Genomic DNA, 17,761 nt, shown 5'->3' on the forward strand with positions numbered 1-17,761 from the left:
GCCTTGTACGAACAAAAGTTCACTTCTGCCGGTGTATGAGATGGCTCCCCACATCATGACACTCCCTCCATCGAATCTGTCAACTTGGGCGACGCAGTTGTTGGCAAAACATTCATTGCGGCGTCTGTAAACACGTCGTCGTCCATCACGTCGTTGTAGAAGGAAACATGACTCGTCGCTGAACCATACTCGCCGCCAGTTTCCCAAGTTCCACCCCTGTACATTCGTGCACCAGCGAACACGTAAATGTCGATGTTGACGTCGCAGGACGGGACTAACATATGGTATCCTAGCCCGTAAACCAGCTTTTCGAAGTAAATTCCGAATGGTTTGTGACGTGTGACTGCTGACTGCGATTCACCTAACTGGAGGCGGCCTATTGCAGTGTTTCGATTCGGCAGGCTTAGTCTTGGCATCTTGTAACTCGTCTACGTCGAAATAGAAATGAGACATCATTGCGAGCATTGCATCTTTAAATACCCATCACTACCCCAATCTTTTCACCGAGTTTCACGTGCATTCGCCAAAATCTGACCATTTCACGCCGATTTCCTGCAATTGTCGCACAACGTGCCACAACGTGCGTTAAATTTGTTTTAGGATGCATTTGGGCATGTTGTCCCATTCCAGGAACATTAACAAACATGGTCATTCAGCAACATTGTATAAAAACCCCAACATTTTGTAAAATCAAACACGTTTCTTCTTTCCCTATCACCTATACGTTAATTTTGACAGAGTGTATATATATATATATATATATATATATATATATATATATATATATATATATATATATATACATTAAAAACCTGTTTTTCTAAAAGCGATATCACCAGACATAACCAATTCTAGTTCAAGACATTTCGTGATTCTGCAATACAATGATTTACTCTAAAAGTTCATTATTTAACTCTGTTCAAGATAACATCTAAAGCACGTCGAATTTCCCGTTGACCTTTCGTCCTATAATCATGAAGCACAGTCAGAACAATAGTGACACCAAATCATTGAAAAAAACACCAACTTTTTTACTGTTGTAATTACAGTACATGTATTTTTTCTCATCATTTTCAAACTAATAGCTGTTGTTCTTGTATGCCAAACACGAAGCTCATCTCACGTCACTATATTGAGAAGAAATAACAAAATTAGCAAGGACATCCGTTTGAGCCAGCGGAAACAAATTATTAGAAACAGTAAGATGTCAAACTGGAAAAGTCAACACTCAACGACGTCACATCGACTGAGTTCAGCCATACTGAACAGAAAAACGTTCGTAAGCCTGGTTCGTGCATTTCAAATTACACTGGGAGGGTTGGGGTGGAGGTTGGAGGGCGTGGGTACGTTATGGGACCGTGGCAGTCTCACAAACCAGCCAGACGAGCAGAAAAACGTTCGCTGAACTGGTTTATGTCCTTCACGTTACACCACATCGGGAACCAGTCAAACATTTCGCCAATGTTAGTAGCACTCACTAACGCTCAACACGGTGTGCAGGACGTCAAGCGCTCGCGGTTGTTAGCTTCACTGGATTTTTGCAAATAACGTTAAACTGGCCATATGTTTGCTAGCGTTTTTTTGTTTTCTTGTCTTCAAAACGGCAGTTCATCTTTTCAAGATTACTTCAAATGCATTAATATTGCAAATTCGTCGCAAAACCTGATTTTTAAAATTGTTAAATTAAGTTTTTCAAATATCGATAAATTTAAAAATAGTTTTAATGATAAAGCATCACTTTAGTAGGAAAAGAAAGAAGTGTTTTATTTAACGACGCACTCAACACATTTTATTTACGGTTATATGGCGTCAGACATATGGTTAAGGACCACACAGATTTTGAGAGGAAACCCACTGTCGCCACTACATGGGCTACTCTTCCGATTAGCAGCAAGGGATCTTTTATTTGCGCTTCCCACAGGCAGGATAGCACAAACCATGGCCTTTGTTGAACCAGTTATGGATCACTGGTCGGTGCAAGTGGTTTACACCTACCCATTGAGCCTTGCGGAGCACTCACTCAGGGTTTGGAGTCCGTATCTGGATTAAAAATCCCATGCCTCGACTGGGATCCGAACCCAGTACCTACCAGCCTGTAGACCGATGGCCTGCCACGACGCCACCGAGGCCGGTCTCACTTTAGTAGGATGCCATTCTAGTAGTGCAGGGCAATTTATACGCAGATTTATAGGATATTCAACGAGATTCCATTTCGTATCATGTTTATGCCCCGAGGGAAATAATTTTTAATTGTTACGAGCTTTAGCGAGTGACAATGAAAATTATTTCACGAAGGACATAAACATGATACGAAATGGTAGCGAGTTTAATATTCTATTTATTGCCCATAATCGATCTTAATTTATATCATTCAGCTCGTTTGGTTCACGTTCCTGTAAGGCTGTAGTGCGCCAAATGATGACGTCGAAGGGTTACGTCTCACCAAGATGTTTTAACCATGAGGGTAATAATACAGAGTATTCAATGCTCAGTGTGTGTTATATATATTTGGTGTGTGTTATATATATTTGGTGTGTGTTATATATATGTGTTATATATATTTGGTGTGTTATATATATTTGGTGTGTGTTATATATATTTGGTGTGTGTTAAATATATTTGGTGTTATATATATATATATATATATATGTGTTATATATATTTGGTGTGTGTAATATATATTTGGTGTGTGAACACCATTCGTTATTTTTTATAACACATACTTGTTAACACATATACGTGTGTTAACATGTTAAAGCTGCTCCTAGGCGATGACCAGGTCACCAATGCCATATCATCTAATGGAAACAAATAGAACGGTCGAATCGATCACTCCGTGACGTACTAGATAACCTGAAATTGATTTGTCTGTGACGCACAAGTTAACTATAAGTGAAAGGATCGTACATAGGTTTTCGTTGTTTGGGGTTGTTTTTTTCAGGATATGTAAGAAATAGAATACAGCTTTCGTGTCCGTTAGATACCATGTATCTTACAACTCGTTCTTTAAAAACGTATCCTACTCACTTTCGCGTGTTAGATACGTTTTAAAACAACACGTTGTAAGATAAATCGTATCTAACGGCCACTCGTGTAGTATTCTCTATTTACATTACAGAGAATATTCTGTATTTGGTGACTGGTATGTAGACACAACCTACAGAAAGCATTGTTTAGTGTGTGCTATTTTACCCAAATTTCAAGCAGTATTCTGTGTTTCAGGTGCGATATTTTCCAGTGATGACATTGTGTCGCAGAAGGCGTTTGACTATGCACTCTCCAAGCACATGGGCCGCAGTGACAGAGACCCCTACTTCGAGTTCAACGCCACGGTCGACAACATCGACATATCAGACAACTTCCAGCTCGCCTCGGCCAGTAAGCACATTTTTATATAAAGGATGTATACCACCAAATCAAATCCCATTAACGACAATAGTAACATATCTGGCTAAAACTCATAGATGTAGCGTATCAATCGACATATGGATATAAATACTGCCACCCTTATAGTATATCAGAAACAAATTGCGGTCAAACTGCTCATTTCAGAAATAACGGGTAGCGTCTATGACTACCCTAATTTCACACAAAAAGTGTCATGCTATGTTTCAAACACACTGTTTTTTACAGGAATGTACCGGCCAGATAAAACAACATTTGATCACAATCACAACAAGCACTCTCACGTGTATCACCAGTATCAGGACTGGTAGCCTCAACTGTGGGATGAAAAATTGGTTGCACCGCGAACTTTGACCCACACATATACTATGTAGTGTACGGCTACCTTTAGCTATAAAATACAGCTTTAACCTCGCAATTAATATAATATAAATGGGGGTTGAGAGAGCAGTAAAATGAATTAGGGAACACGGTATTTTCTTCTTTTTTGTACATGTAATGGAATGTAAATTTGCCATGTAATATACAATAATGTGCTTTTGAATATTGTAAGTACCGTTTCTAAACGTTGATGCTGTAGGGGTCACTTTTAAACGCATTCCTTCACTGAATGATTTTTTTTCATTCGCCCTTGTTTTGTAAATATCCCATGCCATCTTAACATTTTTCCCGCTAAAGGGACATTCCTGAGTTAGCTGCAATTTTTAAGATGTTATCGACTAAGACAGTCTTTTTAACGATATCAAATATATTTTTCTGCATTAAATATTAGTGGCTGTATTTAAACGTGTTTCGGATCGTTCTAGTATTTGTATTAGGTTAAATTTCATTTTATTTCCAATTTGGATATCACATTAAAACAAATAATGAATAATAGATTAAAATATACAACGCAATCGAGAGTTTGGATTCGTAAAAAATAATTAACTCAACAAGTTAGTGAATTTTTTGTTTTTATTAATCCACGTTTCCTGATATTTCGCATGCATCCCCCATTACTGAACAGCTGACGATTGCATGCATCCATTTCCTTTTTGCACGTTTACGCTGTGTTTTAATTTAACTCTTGAATTTTTAATTTGATGTCGATTATGAATTCCTGTTTGTATTTACCTTAGTTTGACACCCAATAGCCGATGTATTTTTCGTGCTGGGGTGTCGTTAAACAGTCATTCATTCATTCATTTATGCACCATTTATGCATCCATTTCCCAGTTCCTGGGCACTCAGACTCGTGTGGTATATACTGTATTTAGTCGACACTAATAGAGTTGTAAAGTGTAAAAACTGCAGTATTCCATCCCTCTGTACGACACACTCCGAGTCTTGCTGTAATGGTGTACTCGCTAATTACGTTTGCTAATTCCCTGTGGCGTAAGTCTGCACAGTGCGAATCGGTCGGAGTGAAGGCTGCCTTGCTGGTGGCACTGCGATGTCTACTGGTTACGGGATTCCGTTTGCTAAAACAAATTTAATACTCTCCAGTACGCGAACTGGTTGCTTAACTTAATTAATACGTCCGTACAATAGGTCCCCGGGGAGCGGTGACGTGGCGAGAGCGTCTGTCGGCTTCGTCATAGATAATAGGATCGACCCATGAAAGAGGACGTTGTGAAAAATTAATATAAGTTTTAATACTAAATTAATATTCAATATCTTTCTGTCTGTCTGCTTGCCTGCCTGCCTGTCTGTATGTACGTACGTACGAATGTATGTGTGTATAAATGTATGTGTGCATATGTGTATGTGTGCATGAATGTATGTGTGTATGTATGTGTGTATGTATGTATGTATGTATGTATACATGTATGTATGAATGTATGTGTGTACGTATGTATGTGTGTATGTATGTATGTATGTATGTATATATTGATATATGTATGTATGTATGCATGTGTATATGTATGTGCGTGGATCTCTCTCTCTCTCTCTCTCTCTCTCTCTCTCTCTCTCTCTCTCTCTCTCTCTCTCTCTCTCTCTCTCTCTCTCTCCCTACCCCTGCGTGTGCTGTAACCTCACAGTGGTGCAGGGGTGTAACATTTTCTTTGAGAATGGCCAATACAGCACAAAATTGAAGTTTTGAGTAAAATTCAGTATCCGTAAAATTCTGTGATATTTGTGTTTTTGCACAGTTCTTTACACTGTTTTTGTTTGTCTTGAATTTTTATATTGATGTTGATCATCACTTTATTTATTTGCATTACCATAGTTTGACACCCAATAGCCGATGTATTTTTCGTGTTGTGGTGTCGTTAAACATTCATTCATTCATTCATTCACTCTCTCTCTCTCTCTCTGTCTCTCTCTCTCTCTCTCTCTCTCTCTCTCTCTCTCTCTCTCTCTCTCTCTCTCTCTCTCTCTCTCTCTCTCTCTCTCTCTCTCTCTCTCTCTCTCTCTCTCTCTCTCTCTCTCTCCCTCCCCCCTCCCCTCTCTGTGTGTGTGTGTGTGTGTGTTTGTGAGAGAGCGAGATACAGAGAGAGAGACTAGTAATTGAATAATATCAATATGTTAACAGACATATTAATTACACTTGCAAATGCTAGTATACAGTTTGCGATTGTTTTGTTAATGTTTTATTTTCTCATTTTGTACCCAGATGGTTTGGAGTCACAGAGCAAATAGATTATATTTGTCGTCTCAAAATAACATTAATAATTTGTGTGTCGGATGATAAATGATGTTGTTTACAGCCAGTCAGACATTAACAGTGTTATCTAGATGAAAATCACTCCACAGATGCAGGGCACCACTTCATCATATTTCAATATCAGATCACTGATTCATTACTCTTTTTACGGCAGCTTTATTTTTATAAATATTGCCAAAATTAATACTTCTACAGAGTTATGACAATAATGTTTTCTAATAAACTTTGCAAAAAGAGGAATAGTGTTATTTATGGCCGAATCTTGTATTTCTGAACAAACATTCTCAAAAGCGACATCTTTAACCTTTAAGATCCGCCGATAGGTGAGTGGACAGCTGTTTTACCCTGGCAGTGTAAAACATTCCGGTGTTTACATGAGATACAAAATATATGTATACATTAAAATGCAGAGTTGAAAATGTCATTGTTTTAATGAAACATCCATGCCTAACCCACATAACTCACCCATACCACACCTCATCCCAACTCTCAACCGTACACATCACCACACTCCAACTCTCACCCACACCTCTATTCCATCACATCTCATCCAACAATTCACTCCTACCCTCAACCCCACCCCTTACCCACACCGAGTTGTACAATCACTCTGGTTTGGACCGTTGGTGGTGTACGAACGTAATACCCACGAGTCTTGAACCCAGTGAGTTAGCCACTACATAGTTATTAAGGCCGGTGATTACCCATCATTACGAATTTTGAGTCTCTTTTTCCCACGTTCAGATGATGCTAACTCCTTCAAAAAAACGTTGACATATTGTTACACATTTCGCTTAGCAGAAATGTCAAGATTTAATTTTTTTCGGCAAAGAAGATAATGTCTCCTATCTTGCCAACAGTAATGAGTTCCAGGCAGAGTATCGGGTTTACCGGTTTTATATCTTTAATCTGCCAACACTGCATTGTTAGGCGTGTTGTTTCCAGCACATCATGTTGACGTTTGTAACGAAATATACAGCGAAACTAAATAAATGTGTAACAGAAATAGCCACGAGGTACGAGTCATACATTGTTATCATCATAATAAATTGATGAAGGTGTGTAATTATTTTATTAAAACAGCAAATTGTAAAATGTGGTCTTTCACTCGTCATCACGCCTGTATTTTAATTGTTTTAATGTTTGTCAAAGAAGTAAACAAAAAGTATCAGACTATTAGATTATTATCATTGTGGTGGGCTTTAAAGGGACATTCCCGAATTTGCTGCAATTTTTAAGATGCTATCGACTAATAGTCTTTTTGACGATTGTAATTTCTGCATAAAATATTAGTGGCTGTACATTAAACGTGTTTCTGATCGTTCTAATATTTGTACTATCTTTTATTCCAATTTATTTCCTAAAATATATTTTGTCGTACGTACGAAATTATTTGAAGACAAAATCCAGGTTGGGCTTCTTACACATATATATATATATATATATATATATATATATATATATATATATATATATATATATATATATATATTAAGACGACCAAAAACACATTGAATATACAGACACTGATATTCTAAACAAGAAAATATATTTAATATGTAATTTTAATCGTAGAAATATTTTATTTGTCGGAAACATCTTACAATGCAGCAAACTCAGGAATGTCCCTTTAAAGGCAGTCCTAAGGATGCTGCCATGGTAAGATGATTCCAGCTACAATTACATACTAAATATGGAATCTGAACGTCAAAACCATATTGCCAAGGTACAAGGCAGAGTCGAAAGGACGTTAGGCAAAGTCATGATTACTTCCATAATTACGTCAGGTGCTTGTCCTTAGGAGGGCCGCCACTTCCTTGGTAGATCAGTAACAGGATGTTTCATCATTCCTGCACAGACCCAACACCCAAACTTGCACAAGATAGAACTCAATGGAATATGTAAAGCTATGGTGACATGCACTCATGAATCTCTGTAAAAACAGTGATGACATCAGGTGTTCTCGAAAGGTGACACATGTCCTGCCCCAGCGGTGGCACCCGTGATGAGTACAGTCTACAGCCATGACGTCCACAGTTGAAATGTACAGGATTTTCACCCTAACAATTAAAAGGCATGTATGTACAAGGTCAAAATAGGGTATTGCATCAGGCAATATTTTAGTCAGTGATGCATCATATATAGAATATCCGTACGTAGCCAAAACTCGATTTGAACTACCAATAATTTCGTACGTACGAAAAAAACAAAACATATTAGGACGATCAGAAAAACATTTAATATATAGCCACTATCATCTTATAAAAAGTAAATATTTTAATATGTAATTATAGTCGTTAAAAGGCCTCTGTTTGTCTCAGAGCAAATAGATTATATTTGTCGTCTCAAAATAACATTAATAATGTGTGTGTCGTATGACAAATGATTTTGTTTACAGCCAGTCAGACATTAACAGTGTTATCTAGATGAAAATCACCCCACAGATGCAGGGCACCACTTCATCATATTTCATTATCAGATCACTGATTCATTACTCTTGCTTACAACAGCGTTATTTTATAAATATTGCCAAAACTACTATTTCTACAGAGTTATGACCATAATGTTTTCTAATAAACTTTGCTAAAAGAGGAATAGTGTTATTTATGGGCGAATCTTGGATTTATGAACAAACATTCTCAAAAGCGACATCTTTAACGTTTGAGATCCGTCGATGGGTGAGTGGACAAATATTTTACCCTGGCAGTGTAACATTCTGGTGTTTACATGATACGAAATATATGTATAATATATTAAAGGGACATTCCCGAGTTTGCTGCATTGTAAGATGTTTCCGACTAATAAAATATTTCTACGATTAAACATATTAAATACATTTTCTTATTTAGAATATCATTGTCTGTATATTCGATGTATTTCTGGTCGTCTTAATATTTGTAAGAAGCCCAAACTAGATTTTGTCTTCAAATAATTTCGTATTTAAAAATCGTTTTTAGGAAATAAAATGAAATTTAACCTAGTACAAATATTAGAACGATCAGAAGACGTTTAATATACAACCACTAATATTTTATGCAGAAAAATGTATTTGATATGTAATTACAGTCGTCAAAAAGTCTCTGTTAGTCGATAACATCTTAAAACTTGCAGCAAACTCAGGAATGTCCCTTTAAATGAATGAATGAATGGATGAATGTTTAACGAAACCCCAGCACAAAAACAATACATCGGCTATTGGGTGTCAAACTATGGTAAAGGCAAAACTTAGTGATGATCAACATCAATATAAAAATGCAACAGTTATATAAAAACACAGTGTAAAGAAGTGTGTAAAAATACAAATATCACAGACAGTACAGGATTTTCACCATAACAATTAAAAGGCATGTATGTACAAGGTCAAAATAGGGTATTGCATCAGACAATATTTTAGTCAGTGATGCATCATAGAATATCCTCGTCTTAACAATGGCAGCAAACTCGGGACAGTCCCTTTAATGACGTATCATCACATTGGTTTGTAGGTGTCAAACATGGCTTTATGTTGATGCTTGTGAAACACTAGGACCGCATCCTGTTCCGTAATACAGTGAACTAATCTACTCAGCTGAAACATACTGAGATAATTTAATCTACAGCATCGTATATATTATTAATAAATGTTTCCAAAATTAGACAGTTCGTACATTATTAATAAATGCGTCCAAAATTAGACATTTTGTAGTGGAAATATTTATACGCGCTAGTTTCGCTCGGTTAAACACAATTCTGAACTATTACCAGAATTCGATACATGTTCATTCATAAACTGCGATACATTTGAAAGCAAAATATTCTTGTACTAAATGTTTTCTTACGCACACATTTAAGAGAACACTGTGATGTATATGAATTTACACGGCGATTTTCAACATAATATAGGAGCTCGATATAAAAGCGCCTGATTTGTTACTTTATGGTGATGACCTAGACATTAAAGCTAAATCGTTCACTCATCATTATGGCATTTTCGTTAACTCTGCAAGCACCGTCAATCTTTTATTTGGACATATATTTTGAAACAAATCATTGTTGATGATATACAACAAATGAAATACTAGGTGCCTTATAGCTGTTAAACATCTTTCAACTCGTTTAAAAACGTATCCGACCCGCTTTCAAAATAACTGGTAAGAAAATGTAGCGGCCACTCATGTAGTATTCTTTTAATCAGCTCTATATGATGTTATACTGCATGCTTGATTTTTAAAAACTAGTGTTTCTGATCAAGGAATGAATGTGCTTAGTACAAATGCATATCTTATATAATACTATGCTGAAAAATATTTTAGCATGTTTATGTACTTAATAAACCTTAAACGTGAATTACATTGCGATGTAGAGCTGTAAGTGGTTGATTCCAAGATGAGCATTATGCTACAATTTCCACGACCGACATTCTGGTTTGAACTGGGTCGATGTTTTATGCAACAGGCGGACACTAACCGTGGTAGTGAATTATATTAACTGAACATTACACATTTGCATAGTCATTTGGATATATCAGTTTAAAGCACACTGGCATGGCACAAAAGGTGATAATGAAGTGAATAGATGAAATTCAAATGTTGAAACATGTGTTAAAATTTCACAATCAATCAAGATTACTGCACGCAAATCGAGTAGAACCCAAACATCTGCCCTGTGTTTAGCGATAGCGGATGAAGCTAAAGTTCGCGAAATGTTAAACTGGTTCCCGATGTTGGCATTCTGTTTAACGTAAAGCACATAAACAAGTCTAAGAAACGTTTTTCTGCACGATTTGACCGAACGCAGGCCTATCTAGTATAACTTCATTAGTTTTAAAGTAATATTTCAGACTTTGATGCCATGTTTTTTGATAACATAGCTTTTTAACGAATAAAGTGAGATATTAATTACATAATCTTACTTTTACTAGGAATTCATTGTATTGCTGGTCGTCCTAAATCTGAACGACAAAACCGTAATACGTGGTCAGGGCCGTATCTCTGCACAATGAAGAGTCGAATGGGCATTTGGCAAAATAGTGGTTGATTCTATGGATATCTATATAGGAGGACAGCCACTCCCGAGGAGATCCTTTACTGGAAATTTCATTCTTCTTATATTAAAGATGACTGTCACTTCCAGACTAGATTTACTAAATCAAAACTATCACCGTACTGAGCTCATTGGTAATATCTCTAACTGGATTTTACCTTCTACCGTTAGGCCGATGTTCCACCAAACCTGTATATATTTTTTTCCGTCAGATTATGTCACATGGAAATCCAGTCAAAGCAATTCATTTGATGATATAATGTTGCCACCAATTGTGTGCATATACGCAAGTACTTGTATTAACCATCACAGAATGCAACATACTAAATGTTTTCCATTCGATTCGTCGGGTTTTCAAAATTATGAACAACAAAAAGGTCATAATTATTGCTGACCAAGAGAACGTCATCGTATTATACAGAATATACATTTAGTATTGTTCTTTCTTCTGGTATGGTGGAAACATGTTTCTCCAACAAAAAACGTCTGTCAGAAAAATGTGCGTGTCTGTTTAGATTTGATGGAAACTGGCCTAATACTTTTTTAAAACATACGTAATTACTGGTGGGAAAGATCAAATTTGAGATGTAACATGTGCACTTAATGTTACGATGTCCTAAAATGATACATTTGCGTGTCTCAATGCTGCCCTGTGATTTGCATTTTAAAGTACCTTATTAATATCTTAAAACTATCAAAAAATCACTTTTATTTTATATATATCTAACATAAAACAAAGTACACAGAGCATTGTGTCCATTCCACATTTATTGATGTATAGCACGTTTTGTCTTAGTACGTATTTCCATTTCTCAAATTGAAACTGCCATCATAAATAAATAGCCTGTTGCGCCTGTTATGACGTTTAATCGATACCAAACCAAATTGAGATTTTGAGAGCCACGGGAAAGTTCGCACCAGTACTTTCACTTATAAATCGCCGTTTGCCAAACAATTGAGTTATATTATTTTCATAATGACAAGTACCGGTTAAGATAAAAAAAACAAAAAAACAAAAGAGCTAGCACTCGCTCTCACAATACGGACTGGATGCTTATTGATCTGGCCATTTCGCGGCGCTTACAAATAACACAATGAATGTTTAAATATCTTTCACATGTGATTAATAGTTAAATTATAGTTTCAAGAGTATGATGTGTGGTTTTGTGGTGTAGTGTAATATGGTGTGTGCGTGAGAGAGAGAGAGAGAGAGAGAGAGAGAGAGAGAGAGAGAGAGAGAGAGAGAGAGAGAGAGAGAGAGAGAGAGAGAGAGACAGACAGACAGAGAGACAGACAGGCAAGGACAGAGAGAAAGTATGAGAGAGAGAGAGAGAGAGAGAGAGAGAGAGAGAGAGAGAGAGAGAGAGAGAGAGAGACAGATACAGACAGACAGACAAAGAAAGAGAGACCTTACTTATCCATATTTATTTATTTTTAACAAGCTTAATTGAAGCGAAATATATATACGTGTATATACGTTTAATATTTATAAAATTGATCCAAATAGTTAACCAGACATGTTTCTCATGTAATAACATTTTACAAAATACAATTAATATTCTGCACACAGTCTTTTTAAAACCACTTCTATTTTTAAAGAATGTATTGACGATATGTTATAATATCAGGCATATATAATAAGAGGTTTGCTTGCACATTCATTGGGTCCTCGATTAAACACAATTTTGAACTACTACCAGAATTCGATGCAGTATATTTTCATTTATAAACTGCGACACAGTTGAAAACAAAATATTCTTGTACTGAATATTTTTGTACAGACGCAATGGAGAGAACGCTGTGGAGTACATGAATTCACAAGGCGACACCCACCATAATATGGAAGGTTAATATAAACGTGTCTGATTCGTTACTTTATGGTGATAACCTAGATGTTAAAGAATTTTATCATCAGTGATATAAAATGTTTGTATCATTTAACAATGGGTCTTTAGTTCAGTTCAGTTGAACTTATGTTCGTGCTTATATCCAATTAAGGTTCAAGAACGCTGTCATGGGCACACACCTCAGCTGTCTGGTCTGTCTTTCCAGGACAGTGGGTTAGTTGTTAGTGTTTAGTGAGAGAGAAGAGGGTGTAGTGGTCATACGCCTACCCATTGATTCGTTAAAACCGGTCTGGACGGGAGCCGGTACCTGACTGCAAGCCCTATACCTACCAGCCTTATGTCCGATGGCCTAACCACGACACCACCGAGGCCGGTATGGGTCTTTAAATTAATGACGAGTAACTCTTAATATGTTTGATAATTTGTATTTTATTTAACCTGTGCATTTAATCAGTCAACATTATATACACTAATTTAACAATATTATATCAATTTAATAAGAACTTTTTAATAAAAATTGGTTTGAATCAATACGTAATAGTTCAAAAATTCAAATAAGGACATAAACGACACTGCATTCTTGTTAGTAAATATCTTATCATGTTTGTTTGTTATTGTTTGGGTTGTTTTTGGGTTGTTGGGGTTTTTGGGGGTTTTTTTTCAAACCTCTTGTTTTTACTAAAATTATTAGAAACGATAGGAGATAAAACGCCACATATAATATTTATCTGAACCACGATCACATGCTTTATTGACAGTAAAATTCAGTTCGAAGTTTTTATTATGTGTTTTGTTTTTTTTTTTGTGGGGGGGGGGGGGTCCCAGTGATTACAAGGAATATAGTACAATGCTCACAAACTTCGATTTCCTCGCAATGCATTAGTTTATTTCCATGTTCAAGATGGTCATAACAGGCTGTAGTACGCACATGTGGAATGATGCACAAATCGTATAGAAAATGCATGACTGCCCATCAGCGCCTATCCATAGCCCCAGCTATCGGTGTTAGCATTGATGCCTTAACCTTTGACTTTACGCTAAGGCAGATGGGTCGGATGGATATACCTCGTCTTTTATCCAAGATGTAAAATGTATACGGTGATGTGCCTAAAAGCGTTGAAACGTCCTGTTTAAAACCTGCACTTTAATCGCAAAATATCCCCGTGGCCTACTCATGCGCATTATTTCAATTTTAACGGATTGTATTTTAAACAAACCGCCATTACTGACGCTCAATGTGTCCTCGCGGTGCCGTCTGCTGCTTCCGTTTGAAACCCGAAATCGTCTGCTGACACACAACACTGTCACGGAATAATAGAATGTCCATTAATCTAACCAACGGTTATTTAACTTTTATTAAAAAACCTACGTATGACTGTATCCTTAAGATCAGTTCTGGCAGTCACTGTTTAGGTTTGATCAGAAAACCAGTTAGTCATAATGATCATGAAAACAACACACATAATGGATAGCAAAGAGAAATATATCGCTTGAAACAGACAACCAAAATTAAAATAATGGCATCATCTCTATCCTACATTTGTCTTACAATGACAGTATACGGTATTGTGTTTCGTAATCACATTTTGTATGTTTTGTGTGAAAACGATTGTAAAATCAATATTGCAAAGCAAGAACAAACGACGTTTCTCTGTGATTTCTCAAATTACCTTACTTTTCCGTTGACTTCTCCGATCACTTGACTCAACCCTGTGATTTCTCAAACTATATGACACTTCTCCTTGCTTTCTCAAATTACCCGTGTTGCATCTCTGTGTTTTTAAAATTACCTAACAGTTATCTCTGATTTTCTCAAATTACCTGACCTGTTATTTGTTTTTGTTGTTATTGTTGTTGTTTGTTTGTTTGTTTATTTTTCGGTTGTCATGGGGTTAGCTTGTTTATGTTTTTCCATTTTATTTTTTAAATTTTGTTTTGTTTGGTTTGGTTTAGAGGTTGTTGTTTTGGGTGGGAGGTTTTTTTTGGGGTGTGTGTGCTTTTTGTTGTTATGTTTTGTCGAGGTTTTTTGTTTTAGGTTTTTTGTTTTGGGTTTTTTTTTTTGGGGGGGGGGGGGGGGTTGCGACGTTACAACATGCTCATGTTTATTAATGATATGATGATTAATATCAAAATTTACATTCACATGGTAGAAGTTAAATAATCAATTATATATATCATCAAATCAAGTATAAAAACATACAAAATATGCAAATCTAGGTTTAACTCATTCTCCAAGTGACTACCAGTCAGCACCTTCGTTCAGTGGACAATGATTTCAATAAAGAATCCTTCATACGATTCTGGCGACAAATGCCTGTTTTCTTACCAAAACGATGGCTGATGCTATTTTATACTTTTTCATCTCTTTGGTGAAACTCTTGCAAATGTTTCCATCGTTTTACATAACTTGACAGCTGTGGTGACAGTACTTATGACGGGTGCCCCATGACAGGCAGGATGCGCTCATTTTTAGTGAGCACCTGATATCATCACTGCTTTGACAGTGATTCATGAGTGCATTTCATCACAGCTGTAGTTATTTCAATGAGCTATGCCCTGTACTAGGTTTTATTTCGTAAACTAGTCTGGGAGTGGCAGTCCTCTTTGGGCGGTGCAGGAAGGATGTATTCTCCAGTAAAGGATCTATAGGAGCACAGCCAATAGGTAGACATGCATGGAATTAACCACTATTTTGCAAAATAACCCTTCGATTCTGCATTGCACAGATTGGTTTTGATCATCTATACAGTTATTTTTGTCAAATGATTCCCGAAATTTTAAAACATCTATTACTGTACTATAATGTAGTTTCCCGTTTTGGAATATAGTTAAACATGCGTTTGAAACAGCTTAGATACGGACATACCATGCAACAAATTAACTGCTTTGTTTCGCTGAAAAAGGAAGACAATATTAGGAACAAATTACAAAACAAAACATTAGACATTGAAGCATTTATGCAATTTGTGAATGAAAATTCGAAATACAAAAAAAACCATCATTTTCAAATTTACAATAAGCCGTTGTTTCCATAGAGGACACTTTCGTATCAAAGACAGATGATGATGATGATAATAAAAAAATATTCATTATAACTATTATTATTTAATAAATATTCTGTAGTAATTGGAAGGATTATTACTACCTTTGTCCTCGCCACACCCATATCTCCCTCCTTACCTGCCTGCCATCCCCCCTCTCTCATTTTATAGTTCAAAAAAAAAAAAAATTCAGCATACAATTAATGCATTCTTTCTTGTTCTTTATAAAATAAGCAAATTACCTCAGTATTATAAATTCTGTAATTCTATAAAGGCACTGGAGCATAGTTACCCCTGCGTGTGCTGTAACCTCACCGTGGTGCAGGGGTGTAACATTTTCTTTGAGAATGGCCAATACAGCACAAAATTTAAGTTTTTAGTAATATTCAGTATCCGTAAAATTCTGCGATATTTGTGTTTTTGCACAGTTCTTTACACTGTTTTTGTTTAAGTTTTTTAATTTTTATATTGATGTTGATCATCACTTTATTTATTTGCATTACCATAGTTTGACACCCAGTGGCCGATGTATTTTTCGTGCTGGGGTGTCGTTAAACATTCATTCATTCATTCATTCATTCATTCATTCATAGTTAGTTCATCTCCCATTTTATTTAATTTTTTTATGTAAAATCCTATTTGAACGCTAATAATGCCTGATTAAGAAAGTTAGGTAATTGAAATAAGATCACATTTGCATTTTACTTTTTTTTAAAGTACTGAACATATTAGACAAAGGATAATATGTGGGTTTTAGTTCACCAAAGAAAAGCTGACGGCGGCATGTTAATGTATTTTGAGAAATCAACAGTAGTCTATCAGATAAAATTAATTTCTTTTGACGGAAGCCAGATATTAATTTCGCATGGACATATTTAGAATTAATTTCGCTTCAGGCATTGTTATGTGGCATGGAATACCATTAAGGATTTTTAAAAGCGGTTTTCATTTTGCATTTGGCTATATCTCAAATGATTTTCTGCTGATTGCTTTTCGCTCAGCGTTCCGAATTTTGTGATTACCTTGACGGGTGTGGTTTTCCAGTACGGAGTTGTGTCAAGCTGAGTCGAGAGACTGACACTCAGTTCAGATCGAGGAGGATGACTACATTTTAAACAAAGGTTAGTTAACATCCAAGATGGTTATTTCCAAACGTTGTCAAGAGCGAAGACAAGGTCGATCAGTGGCGTAGCTGAGGGAAGCATGGGGCGTGCTCCGCCCCCCCCCCCCCCCCCTCCACCCTCACGCCTTTTCCGACTAGCTTTTATATTTGCTGTTTGACCCATAGCACGTATAGACAGTATGGGCCCAAAAACCAACAAAGAAAACCCACACAAAAAAACAACACAAATTCTGGGCTACGTCAATGGGACTGATGAATAGTAACAAGAGCAACTTTCAATGGATAGGACAGCACGTACCGTGACTGTTGATAGAACAGCCACGTGGCACTGGTTGAGACTGGCGAAAACATTTTTCAACAACCCATCGCACCTCACGCGAGTGATGTGCCACCGAGTTACACCAGCCCTATACATTTTAAAAGTGTCCGAAACAACTGCAAAATAACTAATCCACATTTCGCAGTCTCACTCGACGTCTTATGACCAAACCCTCCATCAAATAGGCTTCTTAGCTGCTTCACCCTCTGCGTAGACACGTCTGAGCTCATTCAATTATGCATTGTATGGTTGTAAAATGTGGTCCTCTACAGATCGCAGCCTCTCCGGGGTACCACAAAATCTTACCAATAATGGTCTTCTCAAGACAGCGAACGTGACCGGCATTCGCACCGTCCA

The 17,761-nt window shown here is 36.6% G+C and overlaps 1 protein-coding gene across 2 annotated transcripts in view; it reads left to right on the plus strand.

Annotated features, from left to right (window-relative positions):
- The window catches only part of LOC121375231 (glutamate receptor-like), a 74,142-nt gene that overhangs the window by 5,180 nt on the left and 51,201 nt on the right, over positions 1-17,761 (plus strand). Inside the window, exon 2 of one of the 2 annotated variants that reach the window (XM_041502553.1) lies at positions 3,223-3,378. In XM_041502553.1, coding sequence (XP_041358487.1) covers positions 3,223-3,378 — 156 coding nt within the window. Of the gene's footprint in view, positions 1-3,222; positions 3,379-8,625; positions 8,731-17,761 lie in introns of those variants that run through there. The other variant, XM_041502554.1, reaches the window with a different exon arrangement.

This window comes from Gigantopelta aegis, chromosome 6 (genome assembly GCF_016097555.1).
Source record: "Gigantopelta aegis isolate Gae_Host chromosome 6, Gae_host_genome, whole genome shotgun sequence".
Classification (NCBI taxonomy): Eukaryota; Metazoa; Mollusca; class Gastropoda; order Neomphalida; family Peltospiridae; genus Gigantopelta; species Gigantopelta aegis.